At 48.9% G+C, this 13,158-nt stretch overlaps 1 protein-coding gene across 1 annotated transcript; it reads right to left on the bottom strand.

Moving 5' to 3' along the window:
* Positions 1-1,390: 1,390 nt before the first annotated feature.
* LOC149364690 (uncharacterized) lies at positions 1,391-12,586 on the bottom strand. Its single transcript, XM_089574651.1, has 2 exons — positions 11,771-12,586; positions 1,391-1,847 (listed from the first exon to the last, which is right to left on the bottom strand). The coding sequence occupies exons 1-2, from the start codon at positions 12,092-12,094 to the stop codon at positions 1,770-1,772; spliced, it is 402 nt and encodes a 133-aa protein (XP_089430777.1). The 5' UTR covers positions 12,095-12,586; the 3' UTR covers positions 1,391-1,769.
* Between the last annotated feature and the right edge of the window lie 572 nt (positions 12,587-13,158).

The raw sequence follows: 13,158 nt of genomic DNA, 5'->3' as shown, positions 1-13,158 counted from the left end.
TTTGTTCTTAGTCAAAATAGACCCTGCGGCTCCCCCTGGCTATGTTGATGTCTGTCCGGCAGCCAGAGACGTTTATTGCTGAGCAAATTTTATTAGATAAGATCGATCACAATTTAACCCGAGTTAATACCATCGCCAGACGTGGCAACGACTCAGCAAAGGAAAATCATGATCTAACCAGGCTAAACGCACGCTTCGCAAGTCTACTCGGTTCGACTAAGTTAAAACCCTACCATTTTTTCGCCCTTCACCCTACGTGACCGAACTCGAGCGCTCGCCAAGCTTGTAGGTTGACTTCTTAGTATAGCATGTGCAGGCCACGAACCTGCTGAAATATTACCAGCTACCAGAGGTCCTTCTGCCTGAGTGACTGTTAGCGGTGGAAGACGCTAAAAGTATGCGCACGCAGCAGCAACGAAGCGTAAGCGTTCCAAAGCTGTGGCTAAGCGGTTAGAGCATCCGCCTCGTATGCGGTATGCGCGCGGTTCGATCCCCAGTGCCGCCGGGCATCCACATAGTTTCCATGGATAAAAGGTTTACCTCGGCTTCTCTGCGGTGATAAACTTGGAAAAGGAGTGTGACTACACAGTGTGCAGACCAAAACAGTTTGTACCGTGGCGCTCTTCGGCCAAAGCAGCGTTTGCGCTATTGAAATTTCCCCACAACCGTAAGTGTCCAGGGAAATAAAATCACGCACAGGTGATCGTACGATTACATGCCCCAATCTGAGTTAGCAGTATTGGTTTTGCGTTTCGTTTCTACAAAGGCTGCCTTCTCGTTGCGTCTCTGAACTTGATTTCGCAGTGAGCTCCTGGAGGCTGGAGGTCAGTGAAGGGCTGGGTGGGTGGAGCATCTCAAAGGTGGCGGCGGGCTGGCGGGAGATGCACCTTTACCGGTGGGCGACCAGAATCGCACTGACCAGGCATCGCTCCAGAGGAGGCACCTTCTGGGCGCACAGGGCAGTGGAGGTTTCAGAGTGGCATTTCGCCAAAAGAGCACTACGCTGCAAACGGAGCAAAACAGCAACTGAGGAGGACTATCACTGTCGACTGATGCCGAGCCTGTCTTGATAGCTTCAAAGCATTAAATCTCCACTCCATCTGCAATGCAGCACAGCGCAGACGGAATTCAGTGCGTTCACTATCACAGAACAGAAACTAGCAGAGACTGCTACTTACCTCAGTGTGCCAGCAATTCACATGCAGCTCATTAATATGCGCGGTCGGTCTTTCACTTATGACGCAAAGAACGTTATGGGATGCGAAGATGACAAAGCAGGCATGCCCCGTCCTATGAGCGCCAAATTATCCTGCTTTGCTTGCCGTCACATGAGAGCCATCGCAAAGTCGCCGTATGAGGATCTTGAAAAAGCCACTCGAGGGAGTCTAAATACGCTTTACCATTATTATTTTATTTTCATCTCCGTCATACGAAATAAACGGCACATATGATGCCAGCGCTTTCATACAGCAGGCTGCATTAATTTTAACTGCCAGCAATGCCGTTTCACGATCAGGTTAGAAAATTCGAAAATAATTATTTGCAGGAAGCAGTACGCGCCACCTGCCTGACAGATTTACAAGAAAAAGAATATTTCGGTCTGTGTTTAGACCAACACTGCGCTGCAGGCGGCCATCAGTCTGTCGACACAGTCCGTGAGCTTTTGCCACGGCGAATTCTCGGGGCTACAGCCTAACGTCCAATGAGCGACCACCTCCGCGTAGAAACACTTGGTTGCATCGGGAGCAACTGATGGCGAGGCGCAGGTTCTACTTATGGAAGTGTTCCAGGATCTGGAATGACACTCCTGTAACGCCGCAGCCTCTTTCAGCGTTCCAGCGCTGTATCTGCAAGTATCAAAAAAGGAAAAAGAATTGTTTTCCTTCACATCGTCTGCTGGTGACACAGTCGATAGGCAGTGCGAGAAGCATGAGTAAGCAGTGACTAGGCCTCAGAGAGGCTGTCAGATGCTCTGAAAAGTAAAACGTCATACTGTGTTGCTAGCATGAGAAACGTTGGAAAATTGGTTTTTGGAAAACGAAATACGCAGTATCGGTCTCACATATCTCGGTGTACACTGAACCGCGCCGTAAGAGAAGGGATAAAGGAGGGACTGAAAAAAAGGAAGGAAGAGGCGCCGTAGTGGAGGGCTCTGTAATTTGGACCACCTGGGGATCTTTGACGTGCACTAACACCGCACAGCACACGGGCGCCTTTTGCGTTCCGCCTCCATCGAAACGTTACCACCGCGGTCGGGTTCGAACCCGGGTACTCCGGCTCAGTAGCCGAGTGCTGTAACCACTGGGCTACCGAGGTGGGTTAGCAGGGAAGTGCTTTCTAGGGAGAATTGGTTTTTTGAGGAAAGGAAATAACACAGTACTGTCTCACATATCTCGGTGGACACCCGAACCGAGCCGTAATGGGAGGAATAGAGGAGGGAGTGGAAGACAGGAAATAAGAGGTACCATAGTGGAGGTCTCCAGAATAGTTTCGACCGCCTGTGGATCTTTAACGTGCACTGACATCGCACAGCACACGGGCGCCTTTTGCGTTCCGCCTCCATCGAAACACGGCCGCTGCGGTCGGGTTCGAACCCGTGTACTCCGGCTCGGTAAACGAGCGCGTTAACCAATGAGCCACCGCGGCGGGTGCGAGAGAGGCGCCCCGGTTTGCCGACTCTACGGCGGAGCCGTCTACTACGGCGCTTCTTGGACCACCTACACATCAAACACGACTACCACATTGAGGAAAGGGAGCGAGTGCCAGAACCCTGGACACCCTACCTCTGGGTCCAACCCCTTCCCGGCAACATGTCCAGAGAAGACGATAGCGGTCGTCGGCAGGCGCGCGCGGAAGTGTTGGCGCGATACTATGGTAACTACCAACGCGTGTATTACGTGGAACTTGCCGGCCCACTCCACGGGGGTTTGTACACGGCCGCAGTCGTACACAACACAAACACAGTTTACGGGGTCACTTTCAAAGCCTTAAGCGCAACGCACGCGGAGGAGATTGCCATTGCTCTAGCTCCCACTAATCCCAAGTCGAAACACATCATAACCGAGTCGCGAGGGGCCTGTCGGAACTGTGAGCTGAGTTGGGCTCCTCCGCGTGCCTGGCGCATACTGCAATAAAGCTGCCGATGTGAAGATCCAACTCCACGCAATCTGATTTGGGCCCCCAGTCACCAGGGACTCCAGGGAAACGAACAGGCCGATCAGGCCGCCCGCGCACTCTCTCCTCCCCAGGCTATCTCCCTGTCCTTGGAAGCCTACTCCCAATCAGACAGTCTGGCCCTTACATTCAAACACATCACCGATTACTACAAGGACGAACACCGGCGCTACCCGGTCCCTTGTAAGGGACTGGATCGCGCTGACGAGCGCCTCCTCATTGAAATTCTAACACTGTACTGTGCCCGGCGGTGCTTAAACATTTCAACACATCCTTTGAAAGCTCGTGCCATTTCTGTGGGGAGGTGGCTGACACCTTCCACGTGGTTTGGGCGTGTCAATCAAGCCAATATAACCCCCCAACCCCACCTGAGAGGACTAGAAGGCAGCCCTGCTCGTCCGACAAGACCTCAAAACCTAAAAGGCCACGGTTCAGCGGACGGGGGCTGCGTTGCTTGCAAATAGGGGCCCGGAATAGGTTCTCCACCTAGTACTGTGAGGAGAAATGGCCCACAGAGCCCTACCCCAATCACCTTTCTGTAAAAAATTTAATAGACAATAAATGTTTTTGACCACCACCTCTTTCTCCTATCTTTCTTTCCATCCCCCCTTTATCCTCCTCGCGGCGCTGTTTTACGTCTTTTGAAACTTCAGGGCTGACTCCGACTGACTGTCTCAACAATGCAGTCGCATAAGTCTTACTCCGTGGATCCGTTTTCGCACTGTCCTTATTATATATTAGAATAAACTCATGCGTAGTCGGCAAAGCTAGCTTCGGCAATAACACGTGAACAGTCACGCAGAGTAAACGGGAAGCAACAGTTTTTGGAGCTCGTTTAAGCAACATCTCTGGTTCTGGAAGAAAACCAAAGGGCTTTGGAAGCGCGCCACTCTACGGGAGGTGTCTGCAAATGAAGGTGTTTGCTAGTTTGTACCATTGGGCTCTGCCCGCTGCGATGGCTCAGTAGTTAGAGTATAGCTTGGGGCGCTCGCTACTTAGCGGGAGTACCCGGTTACAAACCTGGTGCTGGTAAAAACATTAGGAAGGGGCAGGAGGTATGATTGGATCAGCCCGTGAGGGACCGATCCTTACAAGGACTAGGCGGAGGTCCCTAGTATGGGACCCCAGTGGCGGTTGCAGCCGCCAGGCGCGCTCGACTAAGGCTTGTTGGGCCTGTAAGTCGTGGCAGCCAAGCAGGATCACCTCCCCGTCCTCCCGGGTTGGGTTGGGGATGGGGGAATAGCCGGGTTGGAAGGGCAGACCCACATCATATGATAGGTGTCCGAAGACAGTGCTCTACAGTGCAGGCAGCTGCCGCTAAAGGATGGGTGAAAGGGTTTTAGTGCTGCCGGGCACAGTAATGTATTGAGACGGCGGAGAATGAGCCGCTTATCCCCCTTCTAGAGGAGGCCTTTACATGGGCGAGGGTAAAGGCGATGCCTATATTGATAGTAAGTTATATTATCTTTGAAGGCATAGATCGGATTAGGATCGGGTTCCTGATCGCGTGTGGAGAAAACAGCCCGGTGAGAGAGCGCGCAGGCGGCTGCGTGTGGTGCCTCGTTTCCTGCCAACCCCTGATGAGCAGCGGCCCATATAAGGCAACGGTGTGCGGGGTCCGTATCCCGTATGCAATTTTCGTAGATTCGATAGGCTAGGAAGGGAGTGAAGCCTTGTTCGAAGTTCCGACAGGGCCCTCGCGAGCCGCTGATTATGTATTTTGAATCGGAACGTGAGGCAGCGAGACCAATCGCGACCTCTTCTGCTTGCTTTGCAATGCGGGCTCTGAAGGAGAGGCCGTTAACTGTGTTGTTGTTGTGAACTGCCGCGACCGTGTACCATCCCCCGTGGTGAGGACCGGAGGCGTCCACGTAGTATACACCTGCTTTGTTGCCATAATGTCGGGCAAGGGCTTCCCCTTGTGCTAGGCGCCGACCATTATGACCTTAGTGTGACATGCTGGCTGGAAGAGGTCGCAAATGGAGGGCGCGTTTCTATACTTCAGGGATGTGAAACCTGTCTGTCATGGGAATGGTGAGTCAGATATGGAGTCGAGCAAGAAGGCGGCGACCCGACTCCATTTGCGACAAACGCGTGTACAGGGTTTGTAAGGTGCGCCTCCCGGAGCTCCCGGAAAGTTGACCGCGACGGCTGCGTTTCGATTGAGCGAAAGACGCCGGTGTGGTTTCATTCTTTCCTATCGACGGGAGGCAGTCAACGGCGTGATTGAGAACCGTCGATAAGTTTTACGCGAAAGCGTATACAGCTCGTTCGGTCGAATGCCGTCGGCGTCGTAATTAGTAGCAGATGTGCGCAGCGCGCGTCAGAAAAAAATCGTATCATGCCAACCGTTTGCCGCAGAATGTTCCGGTTGGTGTCATACGGTTCAGCGTTTCGTGCAGCATAAACTAATTGGTTATTTCAGAGCCTAGCTTGCAGCAGAAGTTCGAACCGGCAAACTATAATTGGAGGCTGTGGGTGTCCACCGAGATGTGAGACAATTACTGCGCAATTTCCTCTCCTCAAAAATGCGTTCCGTTCAAACGTGTGTCCAACGGGCAAGGCAGCGCTGCGTCGCGCCGAGAGGACGATGGCGTTCCGTGGACTCCCTGGCAGGGCAGCAACATGTTGTCGCTTTCCATTCAAAGGCGAAGCTTAAGCGTTCAATTTTTGAGGAACGGAATGCTCAGCGAGTGTCTCGCTCCACGGTGGACACCTAAACCTCGAAAGCATAACGTTATAAAGCGTTCCGCTATAACGCGTTACGCGTCACGGCTGGCGCTGTACCCACTGAATTGCTTGTACGAAGCGAACACATCTCTCGCTGTAAAAAAAAAGAAAAAACAAAAAAGGAACAGGTTAAGGTGTGCTTAACTTACAGCGTTTCGTGTCTAATGTCGATGCGTTATTATCACAGCTTTCGCTGTAAAAGTGTTAGTTTTGAAGTGTGACTTGCAACGACCCTAAGCGATGCATGGGCGTTGAGGGACGCCGCTGTGGAGGGCTCCGTATCAATGTAGACCTAAATCAATGTATCAATGTCCACCTAAATGCGAATGCAGCGGCCGGAATTGAACCCGGGAACTCCGTCTAAGTAGTCGAGTGTTGCAACCCCTCAGCATCGCAGTTGGTCAGAATGAACGGCTCGGCTTGAGAAAGAACGGAATAGAAAGCTTGTGTCCCATACAGTTACCCCATTGACCCAAATAGAACCGTTCATTCTGTTCATTATCCGAAGCTGTATAGCCTTCTGTACCCTACACACAATTGCCATTGCACGTTTGCGGTAACCTGCTTAGTTTGCCTTTGATGTGTGTGAAGGCAAGATGTTTCAACGGCTAACACCAGCTAGTGAGGTTTAACATCACGAAGCTACGCATTGACTCTGAGGACTGTTTTGGCCGACTGGGGTTCTTTAACGCGCTCTGACACCGAACACACAGATATCGTTGCACATCGGCTCGAAGTGCTGCCGCCTCGTCTCGGATTCAACCCGAGACGCGTTCAGAGTCCGAACGCCGAGTCCTGAGCCACTGCGCAGGTTCGGTCCCCGTCGCGGCGGTGGAATTTAGATGGAGGCGAAATTATAAAGTGACTCAAGTCAAGTCAAGTCATCTTTATTTTCAACATCACAAGGATGCTAGGGGCGCAGCCAAAAAGCCTATTAAAGGCTTGACGAGGGGCTGCGCCCCGTACAAAAACTTGGTAACTTCGGCGTAAGAGTGGACTATGCAATGAAAAATATTTTTAACACAAACAACAGGGCGAAATGGCACTTTCACATAATGTTTAACTAAAGACTGTAGAAAAGGTGACATAGGATTGCGGCAAAGAAGAAAAAACATACACGCAGTGTGGAAAACATAATTACAGAAATGCACACTTTCAGTGAGGTAATAAAAATAATAATAGTGTTATCTGCACACTATAACTATTGGATTGTGTTTAGAAGAAGAGGCAAGGTGTAACTAATGCTCTGCCGTCCGTAATTTGTTCGGGTTTGTGGAATGACGAAATGATTTTTTGTACGAGTGCTGTAATTGTGAGACTTGCGTTCAAGTCTGTAGAGTTCCTTGAAGAAGATAGCTGTGTTTATGGCTGTAGTCCTGTAGCGCCTTAATAAGGTTTGTTTATATTGCTGCGGGATAGGAATTATATTCATTTTACGAAAAATCGCTTCTGTTGGTGCGTCTCGAGAAACGTTGACGATGATTCTAAGGGCTCGTTTTTGTAATCTGTGAAGCTTGCTAACATTCGAAAAGGTGGTGGTCCCCCAAACCAAAAAGCAGTATCCTATAACAGAAGAAAATAGGGACTGAAAGATAATTTTTTTACACATTGCGGTAAACAATACCGAAGCCTGGAAAGAATACCCACTACCTTAGCTATTTTGTTAATCGTAGTATCTATATGTTTATTCCATGATAAATGTTCATTGAAATACACTCCAAGACTTTTAAATTCCGAGACAAGCTCAATTTTTACCGAACCTAGCCACAGCGAATATCCCAGGAAATCAATGATCCTATTTCTGGGACGGAAAAGCATTGCTTTTGTTTTTTTGGTATTCATTTCCAAGGAGTTAATGGCTGTCCATTCATGGAGGGAAAGCAAACACTGATTCGCCTGCCCAAAGAGATCATATACATTAGTTGATTTAAAAAATAGGCTGGTGTCATCAGCATACATTATAAATGTGCATTGGTTATCTAGACTAGTAACATCATTTATGTAAAGATTAAATAGCAGTGGACCCAATATGCTGCCTTGAGGAACACCAGCTCGTAGAGGCTGTATATCGGAAAGCTGATTGTCAATCTTGACCTGCTGACAACGGAAGGTTAAGTAAGATCGGATTAACTGAAGAAAGACGCCCCGAAAACCGTATATGTCTAGCTTGGCTATTAAAGTCTCATAGTTGATCCGGTCGAACGCTCTTGAAAAATCAACGAAAATGCCCAGAACAAGCTCCCTCTTTTCAAATGATTCCAGTATTAATTCTTTCTGCACAAGAAGGGCGCTCTCTGTCGACCTGCCTTCTCTGAAACCATGCTGACATGTAGTTATTGGTTGTGTTTTTTTACTAAAGCTAGCAATACGTTTAAACATCACCTTTTCTAGACATTTTGAGAAGACGGGAAGTATCGATATTGGACGATAGTTAGAGAGGTCGTTTCTGTCACCGCTTTTATAGATAACAGAAACCCTAGCCATTTGCATCCGCTTTGGAAATACTCCTTTTTCTAGGCAGATATTGAATATGTACTCTAATACTTGGCTGATAATATCAATGACATATTTAAAGGGTTGCACCTGAAAGCCATCTAGATCACGAGACCTGCTATTACGAAGGGTTGCGAAGTGACTTTGAATCTCATGCTTATCTGTCGGGGACAGAAACGCAGTTTCAGGGGTACGAAATTTTAGATATTCTGCAGAGCGTTGATCATGAGCACTCCTGACAAGTGAAACAAAGTGATCGTTGAAGCGATTGGCCAGCTGCCTTCCGGATAACGCGCAGTCGCCTATTGTGATCGATGTACAAGTTTGGGGGTCTCTTTGAGGGTTTAAGATATTGTTAATTTCCTTCCAAACAAGATCGCTTCGTTTTACTGTATTGGAGTTGAATAGCTTATTCATGTAGTCTTTCTTTGCTTGGCGAAGAAATGATGTTACCTGGTTTCTAAAATTTTTAAAAGCTTTAAGGTCATCGGGAGCTCTTGAAGAAAGGAAACGGCTGTAGAGTTTGTTTTTCTTTGTTATCATTTCGAGGCAGTCTCTGTTGATCCACGGTTTACGAGCTTTCCTTGGCTTTTTGCAAGTTCTCTCAGGAAAACACTCTAAATATATGCTTGTAATTATCTTTACGAAACTATCGTACGCTAGATCTGGATCATTAATTTCGTACACGCACTTCCAGGACACTTCCTTAAGTTTGGCTCTGAATAGTTCTAAGGTATCTGGGTTTATCGTTTGGTATGTTTGAACTATTTGCTTCTTTCGTTGACGCTTGTTCACACGATCAGCAAAGAGAAAAATTGGTAAGTGATCACTCAGTTGAGCACAGATTACACCAGATTGTGTGAATGTACACAGAACATTGGTGATAAAAACATCGATAGATGAGCCTGCATGCATTCTTGTTGGCTCCAAGATGACGTTTCGAAAACCGTTACAATCCAAAACCATATTTAATTCACGCTGTTCATGAGATGAAGTTAAAGAATCTATATTGATGTCGCCACCTAATATCAGGTTCAGCCCATTGTCAGTTATCCAGGACAAAAAATCGTCAAGAAACAAAAGAAAAGAAGACACATTTCCACCGGGAGGACGATAAACCACTGAAAACACATTTGAGCCACAGCTATAAGAAAGTATTTCATAGTCGTCCACTACCATGGAGAAGCGAGAAATAACACTGCCATTAAAAGATTTGTTTAACATTAACATCACACCACCTCCTTTCTTATTAACTCGATGCTGGGAAAATGTATTGTGATCTTCGAGGGTTAGAACTTCTTCATCATCTCGATACCAAGTTTCTGTTATCATAATTACATCAAATGAGAATTTTAGCGACTTGAGGAAAGTAAAGACCTCATCATCTTTGTTGCGTAATGACTGAGCATTCAAATGAAAGAAAGAAGTGACATTTTTGTTTTTCGAATGTAAATTAGAAACATCAGCGGGCAAGAAGAGCTGCGTGGCCATGATGAAGTGAAACAAAATCAAAGGGAAACGTACTTTCCTTAAACTATTTTATCTAGGTCACCTACACAGGCAATGCGGATCGCATCGGACGATTCATCCTTTCTCGCGAAAATGCGTCCATTTCTCGTCCAGACGAATTTCCATTTTTTCTCCTTTTTTCGAGTGACAGTCATTCCCAGCAGTTTTTTCAATGTGGGGCAAAGGTGCTCGTTAACATAAATTGCTGCACGAGTCCGAGACAGGCTGCCGTTTGAATCACCTTCGGAGTTAGAATTGCCATCGGCAACGCTTGCCTGTGCAACTGTTTCAAGGTGAAGACTGTCAGTGGTAATCTTTGATTGTCGGGCTTTATCAAGTACAGCATCACGCTTTGACCGATTTCGGAATTGTACGATAATGTTGGGGCATGGGTTATTCTTTGTCGGGACACGATGACAAACTTCTATATCCTGCATTGTTATCGGTTCCTTGATAGCTTCGCCAACTTTCAGAAGTATCTCAGGCAGATGTTCGTTCTGATCAAAAGGAAGACCCTTGATTTCCACATTTTTTTGCCTTGAATATTGTTCAAGCTCAGTTAGGCGCTGTTCATAGCTAGTTAGCAGTTTTTTCAAAGAAACCTGCTCAGTGGACAGTGCTGCATTTTCAGCTTTCAGCGCCTTGTTCTCCTCTTTTAGAGCAGAGTATTCAGCCTTCAGATCATCAAACTGGGAGCTACAATATTCGACGCTTGTAGTCAGTTCTCGATGGTCTTTGCGGAAATCTCTTTCGATTGCGCTTCGCAATGCAGCAATGCCCTTCTGAAATTCATCTCTCAGTTCATCCCGCAACTTTTCAAGTTCCCGCGGCATATTTTCAAACACACTTGACTCAAACGCACTTGGCAGCGGCAACAGCAACAAGCAAGATTATTGGGGCAAATAAACAGCAATAAATCAGACCTGTGAATAGCAGAAGATGCGTATGAGCCAACAGCCTCTGTCGCCGCCGCCGCTACCAAGTGCTGGCTGGGGCTTGTTCCGGGGCTTTTATATCTTTTCTGGGGCCTGGCGGTGAAGCTTGGAAGCGTCGGTATTGCGCATGGCAGTTTCTTCAGCGATGCCAAAGCAGTCGGTCGGTCGGTGGGACAGGTGATAACGTGCACAGCAGTGATCGACGATTCCTGTGAATAGCAGAAGATGCGTATGAGCCAACAGCCTCTGTCGCCGCCGCCGCTACCAAGTGCTGGCTGGGGCTTGTTCCGGGGCTTTTATATCTTTTCTGGGGCCTGGCGGTGAAGCTTGGAAGCGTCGGTATTGCGCATGGCAGTTTCTTCAGCGATGCCAAAGCAGTCGGTCGGTCGGTGGGACAGGTGATAACGTGCACAGCAGTGATCGACGATTCCTGTGAATAGCAGAAGATGCGTATGAGCCAACAGCCTCTGTCGCCGCCGCCGCTACCAAGTGAGAGACGCCTATGAGAGACTATGAGAGGCAAGTGAGAGACGCCTATGAGAGGCTATGAGAGACGCCGTAGTGAAGGGCTCCGGAAATTTCGACCACCTGAGGTTCTTTAACGTACTGTAAACTGACACTACACACTACACGGGCCTCTAGAATTTAACCTCCATCGAAATTCGACCGCCGCGGCCGGGATGAATCCGCGTCTTTCGGGTCCGCGGTCTTCACTGAGCCATCGCGGCTGCTAGAGGCCCGTGTACTGTGCGATCTCCGTGCACGTTAAGGAGCCTCAGGAGGCCGAAATTTCCGGAGCCCTTCCCACGGCGTCCCTCATAGCCACAGTCGTTTTGGGACGTTAAACCTCATACATTAAACTAATTCTGAGCCACCGCGGCGGGAAATGTTGAGGCCTAGGCCACAAAACGCCAATGTTCACCGCTTACGTGTCGAGCCACTACGTCCTGGCTGGAGGAGACCACGGCGGCGACAGCTTGCTGGCGGAAGGCCCGGGCGTCCAACGCGCAGTACCTCGTGGCACGCTGAGCGTAGCAGTCGGCGCAGTTGACGTGGCAGCAGGGGAGCATCACCATGTGCGAGCAAACCCGGCCGCAGTAGGCGCAGTAGCGGCTCAGCGTGAGGGGCTCCAGGAAGCACGCCAACCGCCAGTCCACGTCATAATAGCAGCCATACAGTGCACAAGCGGCGTCCGTACTCTCCGCCGCTGGAGTCATCCGATCCTCCGAATACGATGAAGCTGGGCTGCTCATGTTACCACCTGAGCACGCCGAACCAGATAGAAGAGCAGCTCACCAGACTCTAGCCTGGTCAGCCTCAGAACAGCATCTGCCTCTCGACGATGGGATGTTCCAGAGAAAGCTCGACCGGCGTACTAGTGTTGCCAGAGGAGCTGTGATTACGTGTCTAATTCACGTGCGCGCACGATGGAACACTGGCGCATGCTCATCACAGCGCGTAAGAAGAAAAAGAAAAAATTTGGGGGACGCTCAAACTTCGCCTTTGAGCGTCTTGCAGCACTGGCAGGAAGTCCACGGAACGCCATTGTCCGTTCGGCGCGACGCCGTGTCCGTTGCGCAAATCGATTTTTTTTTTGTTTTTGAGCAAAGGAAATGACGCATTAGCAGTCTCTCTTCTTGGGGGGAACCCGAGCCACACATAATAATTATAGGTCACCAGTTCCTCGGATTATAGGTCACCGGTTCAAATCCCTGCCACTCGCACAGGCTGTAACTAGTAAGACTATGCCGCACGAAACGCTGAACCGTATGACACCATCCGGAACATTCTGGTGCAGTCAGTTGGCATGAAAAGACATTGACGCTAAAGCCTTTAACGCCTCATACTGTCGTTAGCAGCCGCGTCGGCAGCCGTGTCGGCAGCCGTGTCGGCATGTGTCCGCGTTTTTACGGGTGTCCACCGAGATATGCGAGACAGTTACTGCGTAATTTCCTTTCCTCAAATACAATTTTCAGTTTCTTCTTTACGGTCCCTCTTTTTCTTTCTTCTTTCACTCCCACTTCCTCCCTTCCTGTACGGTGCGTTTCGGGTGTCCGCCGAGATGACAGAGAATTACTACGCCATTTCCTTTCCTCAAAAAGCGTTGCGTTCAAAGGGCAAGGCATCGAGCCGAATGGGTGATGGCGTTCCGTGGACTGCCTGGCAGCGCTACAACACCCTGTCGCGTTCCGCTCCTAAAGGCAAAGCTTAATCGTCATTAAGTTGCAGTTAATTAGCATTTAGTCTTTACTTAGTAATTAGCCACTAATTAGTAGTTTGTCATTACTTCGTCAACAGTTGTGTGACGTCATCCGGT

Source organism: Amblyomma mixtum, chromosome 2, assembly GCF_055824585.1.
Source record: "Amblyomma mixtum isolate Tamu chromosome 2, ASM5582458v1, whole genome shotgun sequence".
In the NCBI taxonomy this organism is placed as follows: Eukaryota; Metazoa; Arthropoda; class Arachnida; order Ixodida; family Ixodidae; genus Amblyomma; species Amblyomma mixtum.
This window is presented reverse-complemented; position numbering and strand designations above follow the sequence as displayed.